We start from the raw sequence: 21,496 nt of genomic DNA on the forward strand, positions 1-21,496 counted from the left end.
GCCTCTGCTGCCTGCTGCCTGGCTAGGGAGAGGCTGCGTGCTGAGCCCTGCTGCCCACAGCCTGGGGGGCGGGGCCTGCTCGCTGCTGGCTGCCTTCGGGGTGGGCTTCAGGGCAGCCCGGGGCCTGAGGCGGGAGGCCCGTGGCGACTGGGTGCTGGGGCCCACGGCTGCACAGGGCCTCCCCCCCCCCCCCCCCCCCCCGTGTGCCGTGTCTTAGCTCACCCGGGGCTCGCGTGGTCAGAATAGTGCCCCTGCCCCGCGGCACTGCTCGCCGGGCCTGCACTGGGCACGTGACGGCCGCGTCTGTCCCTCATCTCTGTCGGCCACCTGTTCCGTGTCTGCCCGTGTTGCTGGCCCCGTCTCAGCAGGATGTCAGCGCAGCGTCTCCTCGGCACCAACCTGGGGCTGGGGTCCTGAGCCACTGCGGGGCCGCAGGGGCTCCGTGAGCTTCCGACACGGCTGTGGGCCTGCGGACTGTGCGCCCGTGGCCGGCTGGTGGGCATCGTCCCGTCCTCTGCTGCTGTCACAAACACGAGGGACAGGCCGGTGCTGCGGCTCACTAGGCTAATCCTCCGCCTTGCGGCGCCGGCACACCAGGTTCTAGTCCCGGTTGGGGCACCGATCCTGTCCCGGTTGCCCCTCTTCCAGGCCAGCTCTCTGCTGTGGCCAGGGAGTGCAGTGGAGGATGGCCCAAGTCCTTGGGCCCTGCACCCCATGGGAGACCAGGAGAAGCACCTGGCTCCTGCCATCGGAACAGCGCGGTGCGCCGGCCGCAGCGTGCCTACCGCGGCAGCCATTGGAGGGTGAACCAATGGCAGAAGGAAGACCTTTCTCTCTCTCTCTCACTGTCCACTCTGTCAAAAATTTAAAAAAAAAAAAAAAAAAAAACACGAGGGACAGAGGCTTGCGTGGCTCGCGGCTGCGGGGCCCGGGGTGCGAGAGCAGGGAGCCCGCACCTGGTGGGGGCCTTGCTTCCTCAGTGTGGGGAGGCAGCCAATGTGCTGGCTCAGGCCTCTCTCTGTCTCCTTTCTTTTCTTATTTTTATTTTTAAAAAAGATTTATTTATTTGAAAGAGTTGCAGAGAGAAGTAGAGGCAGAGAGAGAGAGGTCTTCCATCCACTGGTTCACTCCCCAGGTGGCCGCAATGGCTGGAGCTGCGCCAATCCAAAGCCAGGAGCCAGGAGTTTCTTCTGGGTCTCCCACGTGGGTGCAGGGGCCATCTTCCTTTTTTTTTTTTTTTACAGAGTGGACAGTGAGAGAGAGAAAGGTCTTCCTTTTGCCGTTGGTTCATCCTCCAATGGCTGCCGCGGCCAGCGCACCACGCTGATCTGAAGGCCCGGTGCTTCTCCTGGTCTCCCATGGGCTGCAGGGCCCAAGCACTTGGGCCATCCTCCACTGCACTCCCAGGCCACCACAGAGAGCTGGCCTGGAAGAAGGGCAACCAGGACAGAATCTGGTGCCCCGACCGGGACTAGAACCCGGTGTGCCGGCGCCGCAAGGCGGAGGATTAGCCTAGTGAGCCGCGGCGCCGGCCTGGGCCATCTTCTGCTCCTCTCCCAGGCCACAGCAGAGAGCTGGATGGGAAGTGGAGCAGCCGAGACTAGAACCAGCGCCCATGTGGGATGCCGACACTGCAGGCCAGGGCTTTAACCCGCTGTGCCACAGTACCAGCTCCCTCTTTTTTTAAAAGATGTATTTATTTATTTGAAAGGCAGAGTTGGGAGGAGAGATCTCCATCTAGTGGTTCACTCCCAAAATGGCCGCCAGCGCCAGGCGCCTGGAGCTCCATCTGGGGGTTTCCCACGTGGGTGCGAGGGCCACTGTTCAGCGAGGGAGCTGGGTGGGGCCCCTGCATGCAGTGCCAGCGTCCTACGTGGGCACCAGTTTCTGTCCCAGTTGCTCCTCTTCCAATGCAGCTCCCTGCTGATGAGCCTGGGAAAGCAGCGAAAGATGACCCACGTGGGATCCGGAAGAAGCTCCTGGCTCCTGGCCCAGCCCTGGCCCTGGTGGCCATTTGGGGAGTGAACCAGCAGATGGAAGATACCCATCCCTCTCTGTATCCATGCCTTTAAAATGAGTATTTTTTTTAAAGAGCTGGATGAGAAGCTGAGCAGCCGGGTCTCTAACCCCACTCGTGGGATGCACGTCATGGGTGGTGGCTTAACCTGCTGCTGCTCAACGCCGGCGCCTCGCGGGGCTAGGTCAGTGACCTCTCCAGAGTCCCCGCCCCGCCCCAGACATCACCAACATGAGTCTGAGGGTTAGGTGTCCCGGAGCAAGCACAGTGGGGCCCTCGCTTGCAGACGCTGGGTCTGGAGGCCTGGCTGCATTGCACGCTCTGAGCCAGCAGGTTGCTGAGCTACAGGGGAGACCTCACTGGCCCGGCAGCCAGGCGCACGGCCCGGGCTTCTGAGCAGGGGTCTGTTTGCTTTGCTGCCAGCTGCCAGCAGCAGGCGTGCAGGCGTGCAGGCGTGCACGCGGCTCCTGCCTCCCACGATGCCTGCCTTGGCTCTGAGCCAGCATGGGGGCTGTGACCCGAGCTCCCTGAGGCCTGCCCTGGAGGTCTTACCCCTGGGCAGTTCCCTGAAATCAGAGCGCGTGTCCCAACCCATAAAGCAAGGACGGCGCCGTGGGAGGAGCCCGGCCCTCCCTGGTCCTGGGAGGTGGAGACCCGGGCAGCCGCAGCAACAGGGCGGGCCTGAGAGGAGTGGACAGGCGAGTCTCTGAGCTGGGGGAGCTGACGGGGTAAGGGAGGAGGAGCCGGCTCCCAGGGTGGGCTGTCTGCCCCCGGCCCACAGCGGAGAGCTGACTGCCTGGCCTGTGCTACTCTGTGGGTGTTGTGTGTTAGTGGCTGTGTCTGCTGCCACCCAGTGTCCAGGGCAGGATGTGGCCCCGGAGTCCTCTCGATCCACAGGCGCCTGCCGTGTGGCCCTGCGCACAGGAGCCCCAGGGGGGTCTTTGCTGAAGGGACAGCGGCTGCTGCAGGGGCCACGCTGGGGGTGGTCCTGGCTGGCCGCGGCCTCTCCTGCTGTTGGGGTCACTGCTCCTGGGGAGCACCTGGGCTCCGTCGCAGGCCGCGGTGTCCGGCTGTGTCCACCTTTTGGCCACTGTGACCAGCCTGCCGTGGGCATTCGGCCTTGCACGTTTTTGTGTGCAGGATTCCTGCTGGCGTCGTGTGGGACCAGTCTTACCAGGGTGCTTATCTGAAGGGCAGAGGGAGCTCTTCCATCCCCCAAACGGCCAAGGGCTTGAGCTGGGCCAGACAGGAGCCAGGAGCCTGGAACTCCTCCGGGCCTCTCACGTGGGCGCGGGGGCCCGTGGGGGACGTGCACATCATCCGTCAATGTGACTTCTTTTTAGAGATTTATTTGAAGGGCGGAGAGAGAGGTCCTCCGTCCGCTGGCTCACTCCCCAGATGGCCGCGGAGAGGCGAGGCCAGGAGCCAGGGGCTTCTTCCGGGTCTCCCAGTGCGTGCAGGGCCCCGGCCGCGCGCAGGGAGCTGCACGGGAGGTGCGGGCCTTCCCAGGGCCCCCGCGGGGAGAGCTCGGCTGGGCGCACGGACGTGGGCCCCCGGCACTGCCTCCCGCCGGGCCGCTCGGTGGGCATCTCCGCGGCGCAGCGCCCCACGGGGCGTCGCTGGGGCTCCCCGAGACGACGCAGCCGCAGCGCCAGGCCGCCTCCCTGGGCCCGCGGACGTCTCGGCTCAGGGGCCACCACGGGCCGACCTGGAGCTTCGAGCTCTTGATTGGTCAGCGTGCGAGAAAAGGGGCGGGAAGAAGGGGGCGTGGCGAGAGGCGTCACGATCGACGTGTGGGCGGTCCAATGGCTCGGCCACGGCGGCCGACGGTGACAGCGCGGAGGCTGAGGTGTTGAGGGCTGGTGGGCGGAGTGGTTCCGGGATGCTTTGCGGTCTGGGGCGGTAGCGGTACTGACGGACGTGTCGGCCGACCAATGATTCCAGACTATCAGAAGGCGAGTGGCCAATGGCGACGGTGACCAGGCGGGGTGCCTGTAATCGTCTAGAAGCTGTGTGGGAAACTCCAGGGGCGGGGCGGCCGCGAAGGACGGACGGACAGGCCAATGACCTCGGGAAAGAGGGCGTCGGGCGACCAACGGCGGCGAGAAGGAGGCGGGGTGGGGCGGGGAGACGGCGCGTCTGCGGCGTTGTGTGGGAAACTGTGGGGGCGGGGCGGCCCTGACCGACGGGCGGACGGGCCAATGGGCCGTGGAGGGACGTCGGCAGGCGGCCAATGGGGGCGGCACGGCCGGGGGCGGGGCGGCGCGCTGCGCGGCCTGTGCGGGAAGCTGCGGGGCGGCGGCGCGGAGGCCGAGGCGAGTCGGGCGGCGGCGGCGGCAGGGCCGGGGGGGGGCGGCGGCGGCGGGGCCGGGAGGGGGCCGCGCCGTCCCGGCCGGCGGCGCGCTCAGCCGGGCCCTCCCGCAGGTCTCGGGGCTCCGGCCGCGGCGGGGCAGGATGGGCACGCAGGGCAGCCCGGTGAAGAGCTACGACTACCTGCTCAAGTTCCTGCTGGTGGGCGACAGCGACGTGGGCAAGGGCGAGATCCTGGAGAGCCTGCAGGACGGCGCGGCCGAGTCGCCCTACGCCTACAGCAACGGTGAGGCCGCGCGGCTGCGGGCCTGGCGGGCGGGGCGGGCGTCTGGCCCGCGGCGTGGGGGGCGCGAGGACGCCGTGGACGCGGCGCTGGCCGCGCGGCTGCGGAGCCCGAGCCCGCCCGTGCCGCCGCCCGGCTTTGTGTGTGGGCTCCGAGCGTTTGCTGACGCGCGCGGCCGGGGCCCGGGGGCGGTGGGAGATGAGCAGGGCGCCCCGGGGCTGTGGCGCCGCTGCTCGGGTCACCTCGGTCCACCTGCCCGTGTGCCCAGGGCTGTGACAGGCGGGAGGAGCCCCGGGGGGGGGGCTGCCCCCAGCGCCGTGGCCGCGAGGGGCACAGCCCGGGCTGGGTGGCGGGTCCTCGTGGCCGGGCGCCAGCCCGCAGCCCAGCGCGCTTCCCCGCGTGCAGGGCGTGGGCGCGCGGCTCCCGATCTTCTTTGTTTTTAGGGTTCGTTCACTTAGTTTGCAGCGCACTTAGCGGGAGCCAGGTCTTGCATCCTCTGGTGCGTTCCCCGCCTGGCGGCAGTGGCCGGCGCTGAGCCGCGCTGACCAGGAGCCCCGGGCCTGGGCCGCCCTCCGCCGCTTCCCAGGCCAGGGGCAGGCAGCCGGGGCCGCAGCCGGCGCTCGCGTGGGGTGCTGGGGATGCCACGGCGCTGGCCCCGTCTGTCTGTCTTTGGAAAGGCAGAGTGATGTAGAGGGGTCGCCCCCGCGGGTTCGCGCCCTGCGTGGCCGCGTCTGGGTTTCTGCGCGGTGGAGGAGCTCAGGACTTGAATCGGGGCTACTCTGTTCAGACCCGGGGCCGGGACTTGGACCGGCGGTGGGGGGGGGGGGGGGGCGCGCGCCAGCCTGGCACTGCGCCGCCCGGCGTGAACAGCCGCCACGCGGGCCTCCCCAGGCGCCTGGTCTTCAGCCTGAACTTGCCGCTGCTTGTGGCCCTGGTGAAGGCGTGGCCTGGGTCTCGCTCCCCGGGCCGGTCCGGCCCGTTCTGCAGAGCTTCCAGCGTCAGGAGCACAGGCGGCATCACACGGCCGCCTCCTTGCTGAGCCATCACCGGGAGCCGTGGCCGAGCAGCGTGTGACCACAGGCCTGCTCCCGCGGCCGCCCGGGCCCTGGTGCCTCCGGCACCGCGGAGGGGGGCCTGGCTCCCTGCCTCAGAGCCGCCCCACAGAGGGTCTGGAGATGCCCCCGCACGGTGCCAGCACAGGGCCACCGAGCATGAGCGGCAGGGGCTCCCGGCCCGGGGGACAGTGGTGCCGGCCGGCTCCGTGGGGCACCTGCTCACCAGGTGTGCACTGGCCCCGTGCAGCCCGCCGTCCTCCAGCAGGCCTCTGCGCCTTGGCCTGCACACGCCTTCCCAGTGTGTGGCTTCTGGCATGGCCGGCCGTGGTGGGTTTGCCCACATCCTGGAAGACGGGGTGGGGAAACGAGGGGAATCGGTGAGCGGGACTCCTTCTCCCCCTCGCCCTGGGCGGTGCCCAGAGGGGGGCGGCTGCGGGTGGCGAGGCCGACTCCGAGGTTGGCGTGGGGCCGTGACCACAGGCCCAGCTCCGTGGGTTTGTGCTGCGTGGGGATGGAGCTTTCTTCTGGTCTGACTTGAAGTGGGCCTCCCCGTGCTGCAGGTCCAGCTTGGGCTCTCTGTGGGCGTCACTTCCCGCCCCAGACCCCATCCCTGGGCTGCGCACGGCAGGCGGGGTCTGTGCCGCCTTCCTCATGCTGGCTGGAGCCCGTGTGGCCTCTGGTGCACGAGCAGCCAGATGCAGGCTCCACACGTGCCCTGTGCTGCCCCCCGCGTGCTGGTGCTGGGCCCCACGTGTGCCTGGTGCTAAGCCCCACACGTGCCCTGTGCTGAGCCCCACGCGTGCCCGGTGCTGGGCCCCACGCGTGCCCTGTGCAGGCCTTACACGTGCCCGGTGCTGGGCCCCACGCGTGCCCTGTGCAGGCCCCACACGTGCCCTGTGCTGAGCCCCACACGTGCCCGGTGCTGGGCCCCACGCGTGCCCTGTGCAGGCCCCACACGTGCCCTGTGCTGAGCCCCACACGTGCCCTGTGCTGAGCCCCACACGTGCCCGGTGCTGGGCCCCACGCGTGCCCTGTGCAGGCCTCACACGTGCCCGGTGCTGGGCCCCACGCGTGCCCTGTGCTGAGCCCCACGCGTGCCTGGTGCTGGGCCCCACGTGTGCCTGGTGCTAAGCCCCACACATGCCCTGTGCTGAGCCCTACGCGTGCCCGGTGCTGGGCCCCACACGTGCCCTGTGCAGGCCTCACACGTGCCCTGTACTGAGCCCCACGCGTGCCCTGTGCAGGCCCCACACGTGCCCGGTGCTGGGCCCCATGCGTGCCCTGTGCAGGCCCCACATGTGCCCTGTGCAGGCCCCACACGTGCCCGGTACTGGGCCCCACGTGTGCCAGGTGCAGGCCCCACGCATGCCCTGTGCAGCCCCACATGTGCCCTGTGCTGCCCTCTGCGTGCTGGTGCTGGGCCCCACGCATGCCCTGTGCAGGCCTCACATGTGCCCGGTGCTGGGTCCCACACGTGCCCTGTGCTGGGCCCCACGTGTGCCCGGTACTGAGCCCCACATGTGCCCAGTACTGGGCCCCCCCGCGTACCCTGTGCAGGCCCCACACGTGCCCAGTACTGGGCCCCCCGCGTGCCCGGTGCAGGCCTCATGTGTGCCCAGTCTGGGCCCCCCGCGTGCCCGGTGCTGGTCGTGTCGTCACCGTGCGCCCCCTTTTTGCCTTCTGTTGGGAGCTCGTGTCTGGACCCCACTTCCCGCGTGCGTGCCCTGTCGGTCTGCCTTTTCTTGTCAGGAGCCAGGTTTGGGTCTCAGTGCCAGCCCAGGCGGATCCGGCAGGGGGTGACGGGCGATGCCTGCTGGCCCCCTGCTGAGCGGCCCCCTCACCACCACCCTGTGAGGGTGAGGGACTGAGGCTTTTTTTTTTTTTTTTACATTTATGTATTTATTCAAATGGCAGAGTTAGAGGTCTTCCATCTGCTGGTTCACTCCCCAAATGGCCGCAACAGCCAGAGCTGAGCTGATCCACAGCCAGGATCCAGGAGCTTCCTCCAGGTCTCCCATGCGGGTGCAGGGGCCCAAGGACCTGGGCCATCTTCTACTGCTTTCCCAGGCCACAGCAGAGAGCTGGATCGGAAGTGGAACAGCTGGGACTCGAACCAGCGTTGGCTCCTCCCCCCTTTTTTTTTAATATTTATTTATTTATTTGAAAGTCAGAATTACACAGAGATAAGGAGAGGCAGAGAGAGGTCTTCCATCCACTGGTTCACTCCCCAGATGGCCACAGCAGGTGGGGCTGTGCCGATCCAAAGCCAGAAGCCAGGAGCTTCTTCCGGGTCTCCCACATTGGTGCAGGGACCCAAGGACGTGGGCCATCTTCTACTGCTCTCCCAGGCCACAGCAGAGAGCTGGATCGGAAGTGGAGCAGCCAGGACTAGAACCGGCGCCCATATGGGATGCTGGCACTGTAGGCGGTGGCTTTACCTGCTGTGCCACAGCGCCAGCCCCGTCCTCCCTCTATCTTTAGCATGCGCTCAGGTGGCAGTGGAGGGCAGGCAGCACCCTGCAGGGCTGTGGGGTGGACACTGGGCGTGCGGGGCTGTGGGATGGACACTGGGCATGCAGGGCTGTGGGTGCACACTGGGCGTGCAGGGCTGTGGGTGCACATTGGGCGTGCAGGGCTGTGGAGTGGACACTGGGCGTGCAGGGCTATGGGATGGACACTGGGCATGCAGGGCTGTGGGGTGGACACTGGGCTGTGGGGTGGACACTGGGCATGCAGGGCTGTGGGGTAGACACTGGGCTGTGGGGTGGACACTGGGCATGCAGGGCTGTGGGTGGACACTGGGCGTGCAGGGTGTGGGGTGGACACTGGGCTGTGGGGTAGACACTGGGTGTGCAGGGCTGTGGGGTGGACACTGGGTGTGCAGGCTGTGGGGTGGACACTGGGCATGCAGGGCTGTGGGTGGACACTGGGCGTGCAGGGCTGTGGGGTGGACACTGGGCTGTGGGGTAGACACTGGGTGTGCAGGGCTGTGGGTGGACACTGGGCTGTGGGGTGGACACTGGGCTGTGGGGTGGACACTGGGTGTGCAGGCTGTGGGGTGGACACACAGTGTTGTCTTTTGCTTGCACACTATTGTTTGTGGCCTGGGTGATGAACTAAATTTAACAGTGTTTCAGGAAGGAAGCCTCGGGGCGGGAAGGATCCTTGGCCCCAATGCTGGCCTGTGGCTCTCAGGAAAGCCCTGACGGAGGGGCTGGCGTGTGCGTGGGGAGGGGTTGCAGCCTGCGCCGCCCGCATCCCGCGAGGCCCAGTTCACGTCCCGTCCAGCTGGGAAAGCAGTGGGGGGACGGCCCCAGCGCGTGGGCCCTGCTCCCTGTGTGGGAGACCTGCAGGGGGCTCCAGGCGCCCGGCTTCGGCGTGGCCCAGCCCTGGCCATTGCGGCCATCTGGGGCGGGAACCAGTGACGGCGGACCTCTCTCCGTCTCTGCGTCTCCAACTCCGCTTTGAAGTAAGTAAATCTGAGGGAGAGGGGAGCTGGCGGGAGGGTTCGGCTGGGAAGGCGTGAAACTCCGTCCGGAGCCCCAGCAAGTCCCGCGCAGGCCTCCTGCGGCCCCCAGCATGGACGCCCTGAGCAGCGTGCTGGGGCTGGGGCCGTGGTGCCACGCCTTGTCCCTTGGGCATTTGGAGATCGGTGAGGCGAGTCTGGTGTCCTGGTTTGGATAAAGTTGCAGGGAGAAGCCAAGACATCTGGTCAGGCTGGGTGCACGGCCTGGGCTGCGGGGTCGGGGGCAGGTCAGCCCCTCAGTGCCTTTTTTTTTGTTTTTAAGATTTGTTTATATATTTGAAAGGCTGAGTTACAGAGAGGCAGAGGCAGAGAGAGAGAGGGGTCTTCCATCCACGGGTTCACTCCCCAATTGGCCATAACAGTCAGAGCTGCACTGATCCAGAGCCAGGAGCCTCCTCCTGGTCTCCCATGCAGGTGCAGGGCCCAAGCACTCGGGCCACCCTCCACTGCTTTCCCAGGCCACAGCAGAGAGCTGGATCAGACGTGGAGCAGCCGGGACTGGAACGGTATCCTGGTTATATTTTTTAAGATCTTTGTTGCGGCCAATGCTGATGCATAGTGGGTTAAACCTCCACCTGCGGTGCCAGCATCCTGTATGGGTGCCAGTTCGATTCCCGGCTGCCCCACTTCTGATCTTCCATCCCTGGTTCACTCCCCAAATGGCCTCAATGGCTGAGGCTGGGCCAGGCTGAAGCCAGGAGCCAGCAACTCCGTCCAGGTCTCCCAAGCACTCGGGCCATCCTCCACCGTCTTTCCAGGCCATTAGCAGGGAGCGGGGTCGGAAGTGGAGCAGCTGAGACTCGAACCGACGCTCACACGGGATGCCGGTGTTGCTGGCAGTGGGTTGACCTGCTGGGTTACAGTGCCAGCCCTGTTTCCTTTTTATTTATTTGAAAGGAGAGAAACAGGTAGGGCGAGGTTTTTCCATCTGTTCTTCCCGAGTGGCCGCAGCAGCCAGGGCCGGACCAGGCCAGAGCCAGCAGTCTGGAACTCCGTCTGGATCTCCCTTGTGGGTGACAGGGTCCCAGGAACTTGAGCCAGAGCCAGAGCCTGGACTCGGACCGGGTGCGGGCATCGCACGCCGAGCCTGCCTCCTCCCTGCCTGCTTTCAGTGGGTGTCCGTGCCATCCCTTCCCGGGGCTGGGTGTGCGGCCTGTGCTCATCGAGTGTCGGCGCGGTGATGCCCGAGCGCTTGCTCTGTCCCCACTGAGCTGTGCCAGTGCAGGTCAGGCTGACCCGGCTTCCCGGGCAGGGCTCTGTCGAGGCCGCACAGGAGGCTGCGTCTCCTTCTCCTCGGTTCTTCAGGTGGGGGAGACCCCGTCGTCGCTGGCTCCGAGCCGAGGGCCCTGCCCAGCCACAGACGGTCTGCACCCTCGCCCGCGGCCTTCCTCTCCTCCAGCGTGCGGGCCGGGTCCCGTGGTGCTCGGGCCTCTCCTCCACCCATCCCAACTCTGAAAGACTGGTTGGACGGCCACAGAGCCCAGGCTGCTGCCCAGTCGGCTCCTGCCGCGGCCCCTGCAGCGGCTCTGCCCTGCCAGCAGGGTCACAGGCTCCGGGCAGCAGCTGTGGCCATGGTGGGGCTGTTACGGCGGCCCGCACCCTGTGGAGTTGTCCTTCTTTCAAGAGAAATGTTCTGCCACTGGGGGCGGTGCCTTTCCTGACTAGGACAGCTCTGCAGACAGGGGGCAGGAGTGCGAACACGTGGGGGTCCTTGCACAGCACCGGGGCAGCCCTCACTGCGGGCCTGGCAGAGCCCCTGGCGTCCCGAGACAGAGCCGTCCTCCAAGTCCCACAGTCCACGGTGCATCCACTCAGGTCCACGGTCGCCTCCCGAAGAGGTGGGCTCACTTCCTGCGCCAGAACCCGCAGCCGCTGAGTCCGTGCGTCTGCCCCAGAGTGGCGGCTGCGCTTGGCCTGCTCTGGCTTTGTCTCAGGAGCTGTTGTGGTCAGTGCCCGGTCGGAGGTGTGTGTCCTTCTGTGGCAGGCCGCTGCCTCGGGGGTCCTTGCGGGGTCTCAGGGCTCCCCCCGCTGTAGGCCCCGTGTTGCGGAGGCCGAGTCTTCTGGGGCTTGGCCGGGCTGTGGGCTAGCGGCCACCTCTGCTTTCCAGTTCCCTGGCCCTGGGAGCCCTCGGGAAGCCAGCACAACAAATCTCGATTTTTTTTTTTTTATTGAACCGCAAGTTTCAGGTGGTAGGATAGCCAGGCCCTGGGCCACCTAGCTGGCTGCTGCCTGGGGTGTGCCTGCAAGGGGGTGTGCTTGACGTGGGCGTGTTCTGTAGCCTCACGTGGGAGAGGAGTGTGGTGGTGGTCCTGACGCCCCCTCCAGGAGCCTCGTGCGGCCTCTGGGCTGTGTGGGTGTGGCTGCTGCCTGGGGAACGCTGTGTCCCCAGCGCTCCTCTGGACACGTGGCAGGAGCTTCCTCCTCCTTGGGGACACACGGACTGCAAGGGAGAGAGCTGGAGCCCAGGCGGGCTGGCCGTGGAGTGCGGCCGCTCAGCCCTCGCCCTCAGACCAGGCGCCTGTGCCACACCTGCCCTGGGAGAGCCCCGCCTGGGCGGGCCGAGGGCGGCGGGGCGGCGGGAGGGGCCGCGGGAGCCCTTGCTGCTGCGTGACTGCAGTGCTGCAGAGAACAGAGCCCAGGGCCGTCTTCTGTTTGGCTGTTTGTTAACCTTTATCAGCCGGGCGCAGGTGGACGACCACGTGCTGCAGTTGCCGTTTCTTCCATGAGGACGTGGGCCACGGCAGGGCGGCAGTGTGGGTGCCGGGTGCACCTGCTCTGGCCTGGTGGGGCCGACACAGGATGCTGGGGCCACCCGGGCAGCCGGCTGGGCTGTGTGCAGGGACCTTCACTCCAACAGGCCTGCACTTCCCCTGAAAGGTGGGGCTCCAGAAACCTTGTGTTTTTTTCTTTCTTTTTATTTTTAAATTCATTAATTTATTTGAAAGGCAGAGTGTCAGAGAGGGAGAGACAGAGAAAGATCTTCCATCCATTGGGTCACTCCCCAAATGGCCACAAAAGCCAGGTCTGGGCCGGGCTGGGCCAGGCTGGGGCCAGGGGCCAGGAGCTCCACCTGGGTCTCCCACGTGGGTGCAGGGCTCAAGCACTGGGCCATCGTCTGCGGCTTTCCCAGGCCACAGCAGGGAGCTGGATCGGAAGTGGAGCAGCCGGGACTGGAAGCAGCGCTCGCCTGCTGGATGCCAGCGTAGCAAGGCATGGCTTGCCCTGCCGCACCACGCCGCCCCGGCAGGGCCTTCCTCGGGGCGTCTGTATTCCTCAGCTGGTGCCCTGCGGCCCCAGGGGCACGGTGGACACGTCCCCGACTCCGCAGCACCGGCGCCAGGCCCTGATCTGGAGCCGCGAGCAGCTGCCCCGTCTGCCGTCTGGGTGCCGGTGTGGGGGCGCGGGCAGCCCCACGTGCAGTCTTCCTCCTGTGCCTCCCTGGAGACTGCACGGGAGCAGGGCCGTGGTTACCCGGCAGTGTCAAAGCCAAGCGCTTCCTTCCAGGAAGTGGACGCAAGTGGCCTTTGTGAGCCATCTCCCTGTGCTGGGAGGGCAGGGCGGAGGGCGAGGTCTCCTCAGGGTGTGGTGCTGGTGGTGCCGGCCTGCTGGGATCGCGTGAGAAGAGGTTTACGGGGAGGAAGGAGGAGGGGTGTGGGGCCCGGAGGGGCTCGGCTCCTGTGTTCAGTCCTCGGCTGGAGCCGCTGGCACGGGGCCAGGCCTTTGTAGTGCAGGTGGGCACTGAGGGGTCTTTGCTGCTCTCCACGCAGGATGGGTTAGCTGGAAGGAAAGCAGTCACCGGTCTCCCTGGGGGCCCTGTGCCCGCCTGCCGGCTGCTGCAGCCTCCTGCCTCCCCCGTCCTCCGTGCTGCATCGGAGGGCCCATCCTTTCCTGCCAGGTGTGGACAACACCCAGAGCTGGACAGTGCTCGGAACTAGTGCTTGGAGCTCAGCACAGGGGAGTACTCGCAACAGTACTCAGGGCTGGAACGGCACTCGGAGCCCGGGATGGCACTCGGAGCCGGGGACGGCACTCGGAGCCCGGGACGGTACCGGGAGCCGGGGATGGTACTCGGAGCAGGGGATGGTACTCGGAGCCCAGGATGGTACTCGGAGCCTGGGATGGTACTTGGAGCCTGGGACGGTACTCGGAGCAGGGGACGGTACTCGGAGCCCGGGATGGTACTCGGAGCAGGGACGGTACTCGGAGCAGGAGACGGTACTCGGAGCCCAGGATGGTACTCGGAGCCTGGGATGGTACTCGGAGCCGGGGACGATACTGGGAGCTGGGGACAGTACTCGGAGCTGGGGACAGTACTCAGAGCCCGGGACAGCACCTGACAGTGGCTACAGGACGAGACATCATCACAGTACTCCTGGTGCTTGGGTTGGTTGGGGACAAATTCGAGGAGGCTCCTCCTCCTCTCCAGCAGGGGTGCCCTTGCCTCCCTGCCAGGGCTCACCGCAGCACCATCTGGGGGTGGCCTGGGGGCAGGGTGACCCCCCCCCCCCGGTCCTGCTGGTGCCGTGGCTTTCTCTGTCCTTGTCTGTCTCACGGGCTGTGGCTTTGGGTTTCCGGAGGACCTGGTGTGCTTGTCGCTGCTGCTCTGTCCCCTAGGAGGGTCCATGCAGGGCGTGGCACCTTTCTCATCAGGTTGTCTGCTTCTCTGTTGTTGGATTCCTGACCCTAAGACATGCAGGGATGTGCAAACACTGTTCTCATCCTGGGGCTTGCGCTTCACTGTCGATGGCGCCTTCCACATCTGAGCCAGGCGGCAGTGCCCCAGCATGAGGGCGGCGTGCACTCAGACACAGGCAGACACGTGAGCGCGCACGCACACACGTACAGACACACAGATGCACAGACACACTGACACAGGCAGACACACACTGACACACAGATGCACAGACATAGGCAGACACACACTGACACATACACACACAGACACAGGCAGACACACACTGACACACACACATTCTCTGTCGGAGCGACACCCATGTTCAGAAAACCCTGTGTCTGGCCCCCTCGGGCACGTCTCAGACCAGCGGCTGAGGCTCAGGAGGCCGGGGCTGTGAGCCCGCGCAGGTGGCCGTGTGCCCGCGTGCTGACCCTTCCCCTTGGAGGTGTGAGCCGGCTCGCGGAAGGCGCTCGGCAGGGCCAGGGCATCGGAAGCCCCGAGCCCTGCGGGAGCCCCAGCAGCTGCAGCTTCCGGTGGGCTTCATGGTTCTCAGGAGGCAGGGCGGGCGGGAAGGAGCGTGGCCCCCGGGAGCCCTCGTGCCCGCTCCCCGGCCCTGACAGGGCCCCTCTGTCCCTGCAGGCATCGACTACAAGACCACCACCATCCTGCTGGACGGGCGGCGCGTCAAGCTGGAGCTGTGGTGAGTGGGGCTCCCGCGGCGCCTGCCGCGTCTCCCTCGTGGCCCTGCCCCTCTCCCCTCGCTGGGCTCTCCAGAGGGGCAGATACAGGCGGGGGCTCCCTTGGCTGGTGGGCCCAGCCCGCCCGGCCCTGCTGACCGCCCCCCTGTGTTTCAGGGACACGTCGGGCCAGGGCAGGTTCTGCACCATCTTCAGGTCCTACTCCAGGGGCGCGCAGGTAAGCCTGGCCGCTCGCGTTCCCCGACCCCTCCCTGAGGCCTGGGCTCCTCCCTAAGGGTACTGGACGCTTGGTCATCGAGTTTCCCCGCTCTCGTCTGGGGCCTCTCACTGTGGCTCCCGTCCCCCGGAGCCGGGGCACCCACTGTTCGTGTCCCCTCTTGTCCTCATGGCCGTGGCCCGTGGCTGTCTGAGCAGTGTCACCGTAGGGGCCTCCCAGTGCTGTCAAAATGGAGCTCACTCAGCTGAGTCAGAAACCGAAGGCGGCCGCCCTGAGTCTGCCCAGGACCCTCACAGGCCTGCTGGGTTGGGGGACCTGGCCAGGGCAGTCAGGGCCAGAGTTCTGTGCGAGCGTCTAAGAGGGCTCCTGTGTGGATGGGTGCAGGCGCTGTGTGTGTGTGTGCAGGGCACTGGTGTGTGTGTGCGTGTGCAGGGCACTGGTGTGTGTGTGCGTGTGTGTGTGCAGGGCACTGGTGTGTGTGCGTGTGCAGGGCACTGGTGTGTGTGTGCGTGTGTGTGTGCAGGGCACTGGTGTGTGTGTGCGTGTGCAGGGCACTGGGGCGTGTGTGCGTGTGCGTGTGCAGGGCACTGGTGTGTGTGCGTGTGCAGGGCACTGGTGTGTGTGCGTGTGTGTGCAGGGCACTGGTGTGTGTGCGTGTGCAGGGCACTGGGGCGTGTGTGTGCAGGGCACTGGTGTGTGTGTGCGTGTGTGTGCGTGTGCAGGGCACTGGGGCGTGTGTGTGTGCAGGGCACTGGTGTGTGTGTGCGTGTGTGCGTGTGCAGGGCACTGGTGTGTGTGTGCAGGGCACTGGTGTGTGTGCGTGTGTGTGCGTGTGCAGGGCACTGGTGTGTGTGTGTGCGTGTGTGTGCAGGGCACTGGTGTGTGTGTGCGTGTGTGTGCGTGTGCAGGGCACTGGGGCGTGTGTGTGTGCAGGGCACTGGTGTGTGTGCGTGTGTGCGTGTGCAGGGCACTGGTGTGTGTGTGTGCAGGGCACTGGTGTGTGTGCGTGTGTGCGTGTGCAGGGCACTGGTGTGTGTGCGTGTGTGTGCGTGTGCAGGGCACTGGGGCGTGTGTGTGCCGGGCACGCTCTGTCCTCCTCTGCCCCTGGGCCCCTGACTGACTGTGCTGATGCAGGGTGGGGGCGAGCGTGGCGCCGTGTGCACAGCCAGCTGGTCAGCGGGGGATTCGGTGGAAACAGTGCTGTCTGGTGCTTCTGCGGCTTCCCCGAGGGCCAGGGAGCCCCTCCCTTCCAGACGTCCTGCAGGAGGAGGGCCCCGGTGTGCCCTGCAGGCTGTCGCCTTGGGCTGCAAGGTGCCCCTTGTGCCTGCTCGGCTTCCGGCACCCTGGAGGTTTCGGCTCACCCGGGGCGGCTGAGGGGAGAGCAGCCCTGAGGTATGGGGCGACACCCACCCCAGCCTGCGCCCAGGTTCTGGGGTGGGGCCTCCTGCATGGGAGTGTGGGGAGGGCAGGTGGGCCGGGTGGGCCCTGGTCTTGAGTTCCCACCGAGCCTGCTGTGCAGGGGGGGGCTGATTCCCGTCCGCGGGGGTGCTCGGCCCTCCTGTTCCGGCGGTCCACGAGTGTCACTTTGCTGTCAGACAGGGGAGTGAGGTCAGCGGCACGTGGACAGTGGCTCCCGTGCCCGCAGGCCCAGCTCCGGGGTGCTGCTGTGTCCTAGCCCCGCACATGCCGTTGCTCGTTGGCGATTGGCTTCATGAATTCTGGGAGTTGCCATTTCCTGGTGGGCTGTGTGGGCGCTGCCTGGAGCCGGGCCTGCCGAGCAGCCGGGAGGAGTTCTCGTGTGCCCTCTGCCCTGTGTTAGCTCAGGCCTGGTACAGCAGAGAGCGCCGTACCTGTTCCCTGGGAAGCCAGGCCGGGCCTTCCTGGCCTCTGTTGAGATCTGCAGTGGCAGTCCGGCTGTGGAGTGCAGAGGGGCGGGGGCGGGGCGGGGGCGGGCCCAGACACAACCAGCAGGAGGCGCTGTGCTGCCGGTGAGGGCTTGCAGCTGGCTGCATCAGCTCGGGGAAGCCTGCGGCCAGGCAGTGGCCCCCCCTGCTCCCAGGCAAAGCCCCGGTGTGGGGGAGGTTCACCTGGCGTGATGTTTCCCAGGAGTCGACCTCTGTTTGTCACACACTCACCGGGGTTTGCGTCCCGGCCCTTGGTTTTGGTGTGAGGGCAGCCACTTGGGCCCCGCAGGTGCAGGCCCAGGAGCCCCCTTAGGAGCACCTGCCTCAGATGTTTGCCAGCGGGGGAGGGCGGCTACGTGCGCGTGACCCAGGGGACTGCAGGCCGGGTCCCCAGCACTGCCCCCAGCCGAGGCCCCTCTGCAGGCCGGGTCCCCGAGCACTGCCCCCAGCCGAGGCCCCTCTGCAGGCCGGGCCGCAGCACTGCCCCCAGCCGAGGCCCCTCTGCAGGCCGGGTCCCCGAGCACTGCCCCCAGCCGAGGCCCCTCTGCAGGCCGGGTCCCCAGCACTGCCCCCAGCCGAGGCCCCTCTGCAGGCCGGGCCACAGCACTGCCCCCAGCCGAGGCCCCTCTGCAGGCCGGGCCGCAGCACTGCCCCCAGCGAGGCCCCTCTGCAGGCCGGGTCCCCAGCACTGCCCCCAGCCGAGGCCCCTCTGCAGGCCGGGTCCCCAGCACTGCCCCCAGCCGAGGCCCCTCTGCAGGCCGGGTCCCCAGCACTGCCCCCAGCCGAGGCCCCTCTGCAGGCCGGGCCGCAGCACTGCCCCCAGCCGAGGCCCCTCTGCAGGCCGGGCCGCAGCACTGCCCCCAGCGAGGCCGCCGTGGTTTCTGGACTGTCCTGCCTGGGCCGTGTCCCCGTTGTCCCTGGCAAATCCGTGTTTTGATCCCTGGGGCTGCTGGAATTTGTGCCGGAATTCGTCCTGTGTCCTCCCACCCCGTCTCCTGTGCCGTACCCCACACCACAGCCATGGGCAGTCCCAGAGGGGGCCGGGACTTCTGGCAGCAGTCCTGGTGCGGAGGGATCCCGGGTCAGGCTCACGGGGCTCTCCCTGGAGCGTGACGCGGCCGGGTGCTCAGGTGGAGATGCCGGTCGGCACTAATGAGGGGCCGCACCTGCCACGCCAGCCTCGTCCTCGGCACCCTCCCCCGCGTTCTTGCTCTTGTCGCTCCTCCTGCGTGGGCGCGGTGCTCGACCCCGCAGCCGCCCCTGTTTAAAGCTCTGGGGTGCAGGTGTGGACTCCCCGCGTGGGAGCGGGCTCCTCCCCTACCCGGCCACGGGTCCCCTCCACTTGCTGTGACTTCATTTATTTAAAGCAGAGAGACAGACATCTCCCATCTGCCAGTTCGCTCCCTAGAGGCCCAGAGGAGCCAGGACTGGGCCTGGCAGAGTCCAGGAGCCGGGAACCCCATCAGGTCTCCTGAGTGGGTGGCAGGGCCAGCACCTGAGCCACCACCGGTTGCCTCCCAGGCTGCATCGGCGGGAGCCGGAGCCAAGTCCGGCAGCAGGAGCCCTAGCTGCTGTGGTCCGGCTGAGTCTGTGGCTGTCCTGCGTCCTCAGGGCCCCTCCAGGCTGCCGCCTGTGGTGCGGGCCTTCAGGGCCCTGAGTGTGCGTGGGGCGCCCCGTCCCTCACTCCTCGCCGGAGGGATTCTGCCGGCCAAGCCCCCTTCCGAGTGGGCTTCTGACACGGGGGAGGGGAGCCGCGTGCGAGGGGCCGCGCTGCCTTGCTGTGGGGATGTTTGGGACCACCGCAGACACCCTGGAGCCGAGCCCAGAGTACCTGGTCTCTGCGGCGCCGCTCCGCAAGTCTGGGGCTGCAGACTGACACGGCTCTGCCGGGCTCTGCCTGGGGCCCCTGGGCGGAATGCTCTGCCGGGCCGACTGCGAGGACGCTGGGCCCCTCGTCTGCCTGCTCTGGGGGCTCCGGGCCCCCGCGGGCCGGCTTCACACCTGGGTTTGTGTGGCTGAGCGTCGCGCTGTTTTCTGTTTGTTTGAAAGAGTTAGAGAGGGGACAGGGCAGACCGAGCTGTCACATCCGGCGGTTTATTCTCCACAAGCCCACAACGGCAGAGGCTGGGCCAGGCCGAAGCTGGGAGCCTGGAGCTCCCGTGTGGGCGGCAGGGGCCCCCGCACTCCACCATCCTGCTCTGCCTCCCAAGGTGCACCAGCAAGGAGCTGGACTGGAAGTGGGGCACCAGGTGCCTAACCTGCTGCGCCACAGCGCCAGCCCCAGAGCACGCACTCGGGGGGTGGGGGTGGCTGTGGGACGCAGTGCGCCAGCTGCCTGCATCCCGTGTTTGCCGTGCTGGTTGGAGTCCTGGCTCCCGGCTTCTGAGCTAGCTCCCTGCTGGTGCACCTGGGAGGGGGCAGAAGATGGCCCAGGTCCATATGGGGAACCCTGACGGAGTTCCAGGCTCCTGGCTTCAGCCTGGGTTGTTGTGGGCGTTCGGAGACTGAACCAGCAGGTGGACAGCGGACCTGTGTGCGTCTCCTTCCCTCCGTCACTCTGCCTTTCACATTAATAAAGATTGCTTTTTAAATGACAGGATAATGGTCACGATGGGCGTGGAGAAGAGTTGAAAAATATCTGCTGTGTCTCAGGGAGTCCTCTGGTGTGTGTGTACATGTGTGTGCACATGTGTGCATGTGTGTGTGCGTGCCGCAGGCAGCAGCGGGAAAGAAGGGCAGCCCCCCCCCTCCCCCCGCGGCTCTCCTTGGCCAGGAGGCGGCCGTGAGGCCGCACCAAGCTCTGCTTGTCACGCCGGTAGCTTCAGCACCCCCAGGGCCCGGTGTCCCTGCCCCGCCTGCAGGCCCCATCCGCGCCCCTGCAGTGGGTGACCCCCTTGTGCCTGGCAGGGCATCCTCCTGGTGTATGACATCACCAACCGCTGGTCCTTTGACGGCATCGACCGGTGGATCAAGGAGATCGACGAGGTGGGTGTCGCTGTGCGCCTCAGCCCGGGGGTGGGGGGGCGCCCTGCCTCGGGGCCGTTGCTGAGTTCCGTGCCCTCCCAAGCACGCTCCTGGGGTCCCCCGGATCCTGGTGGGGAACCGGCTCCACCTGGCCTTCAAGCGGCAAGTGCCGACGGAGCAGGCGCGCGCCTACGCCGAGAAGAACTGCATGACGTTCTTTGAGGTCAGCCCGCTGTGCAACTTCAACGTCACCGAGTCGTTCACCGAGCTGTCGCGCATCGTGCTCATGCGGCATGGCATGGAGAAGATCTGGAGGCCCAACCGAGGTGGGTGCCGGCGGGGGGCGCAGCACGGAGCAGCCCCGCCCTGCTGGGGCCCTGGACATGGCCTCACGGGGGGGGGGGGGGCACGGAGCAGCCCTGCCCTGCTGGGGCCCTGGACATGGCCTCACGGGGGGGGGGGGCACGGAGCAGCCCTGCCCTGCTGGGGCCCCGACACGGCCTCACGGTGGGGGGGGGCACGGTGCTGCTTCCTTCAGCGTTTCTGGAATCACCGGGTCTGAGGGCGTCCACAGGGAGCCACAGACTAGGGCCCCCGGCTGGGAGGGGCGCCATCAGGCAGCACCAGAGGCAGCTCGCTCTGCCCCCGGGGGTGCCCGTCTGCCAGGCAGCCGAGGGGGGTAGCTGAGGTGCCCGGGCTGACCCTGCCCGACAGTGTTCAGCCTGCAGGACCTCTGCTGCCGCGCCATTGTCTCCTGCACCCCCGTGCACCTCATCGACAAGCTCCCGCTGCCCGTCACCATCAAGAGCCACCTCAAGTCCTTCTCCATGGCCAACGGCATGAACGCGGTCATGATGCATGGACGCTCCTACTCCCTGGCCAGCGGGGCCGGGGGCAGCGGCAGCAAGGGCAGCAGCCTCAAGAGGTCCAAGTCCATCCGGCCCCCCCAGAGCCCGCCCCAGAACTGCTCTCGCAGCAACTGCAAGATCTCCTAGCAGGCCTGCGAGAATGGACGTGCGCTCCTGCCGGGCCGGGCCTGCTGTGGGCAGGGACTTTGGCCACCGGGCCCCGCCACGGAGGCTGCAGGTGGAGGGAGGGGGCTGCAGGCGGCCGCGTGCTGGTCCGAAAGCCCTGGGGGGCCTGGCTGCCGCTCTGCTGGGCTCTGCTGGGCCTCCGGAGGGGACTGTGGGGGTGATGGTGTCCCGAGGGGCCGCGGTCCGTTCCCACGGAGGGGCTGGGCTGCTGCCCAGGGGCCCTCTGGAAGCTGCGCTTGGCGACCAAGCCATCAGGCCCGGCTCCTGCCGCCTCCCCTGGGAGGTGCACACCAGGACTCACTTGGGCCCAGGCCCCTCCCACGTGGGCGGGGCTGGGGCTCTGCTGTGAGGGTGGAGTGGCCTGGGGGCAGCTCGCGTCCTCTGACCTCAGATGTGGCTGCGTGGTGGACACCTAGCCCTCCTGTGCTGGGGGCCCTAGTGCAGTGGGGCCTGGCCCCTCGCTGCTGTTGAAGCCGCCAGCTGTCCCTGCCCGGGATGCGTCCTCCCGGCCCAGACCCCGCCACGGCCTCCTTGGTGCTCATCTCTACCTCCTGCCCTCGTCACGATGTGGGTTCAGCACGGCAGTGTGGACGCTGGGCAGAGGCCCCTTCCTTTGGCGTGGTGGGGGGAAGCCCACGTCCCCGTGCGCACAGGATCAGCACTGGCTCACTGCTGTCACACTCCCCACGCTGGGTTCCGAGCTGTTCTCACTTTGTACAGTAAACGTGGTTCCTGTGACCTCCCAGTCCTCACCTGCCACTCAGCCCATTTCCTGATGGACAGCACACGGCCTGGGGCTCACCAGGGGCCCTG

At 67.2% G+C, this 21,496-nt stretch overlaps 1 protein-coding gene across 1 annotated transcript; it reads left to right on the forward strand.

Moving 5' to 3' along the window:
• Window positions 1–4,299: 4,299 nt before the first annotated feature.
• RAB40C (RAB40C, member RAS oncogene family) lies at window positions 4,300–21,421 on the forward strand. The gene is made up of 7 exons (XM_062185659.1): window positions 4,300–4,332; window positions 4,442–4,613; window positions 14,506–14,566; window positions 14,721–14,781; window positions 19,593–19,670; window positions 19,753–19,975; window positions 20,364–21,421. The coding sequence occupies exons 2-7, from the start codon at window positions 4,472–4,474 to the stop codon at window positions 20,642–20,644; spliced, it is 846 nt and encodes a 281-aa protein (XP_062041643.1). The 5' UTR covers window positions 4,300–4,332; window positions 4,442–4,471; the 3' UTR covers window positions 20,645–21,421.
• The last annotated feature ends 75 nt before the right edge of the window (window positions 21,422–21,496 follow it).

The sequence above is a fragment of the Lepus europaeus genome, unplaced genomic scaffold, assembly GCF_033115175.1.
Source record: "Lepus europaeus isolate LE1 unplaced genomic scaffold, mLepTim1.pri SCAFFOLD_567, whole genome shotgun sequence".
Lineage (NCBI taxonomy): Eukaryota > Metazoa > Chordata > Mammalia > Lagomorpha > Leporidae > Lepus > Lepus europaeus.

Bases quoted from the DNA above. Each gene is read 5' to 3' on its own strand.
- RAB40C (XM_062185659.1), top strand. From the start codon at position 4,472: ATGGGCACGCAGGGCAGCCCGGTGAAGAGCTACGACTACCTGCTCAAG. The intron at 19,671-19,752 runs GTGGGTGTCGCT...TGCCCTCCCAAG, and splicing joins GGATCAAGGAGATCGACGAG to CACGCTCCTGGGGTCCCCCG. The intron at 19,976-20,363 runs GTGGGTGCCGGC...CCTGCCCGACAG, and splicing joins GATCTGGAGGCCCAACCGAG to TGTTCAGCCTGCAGGACCTC.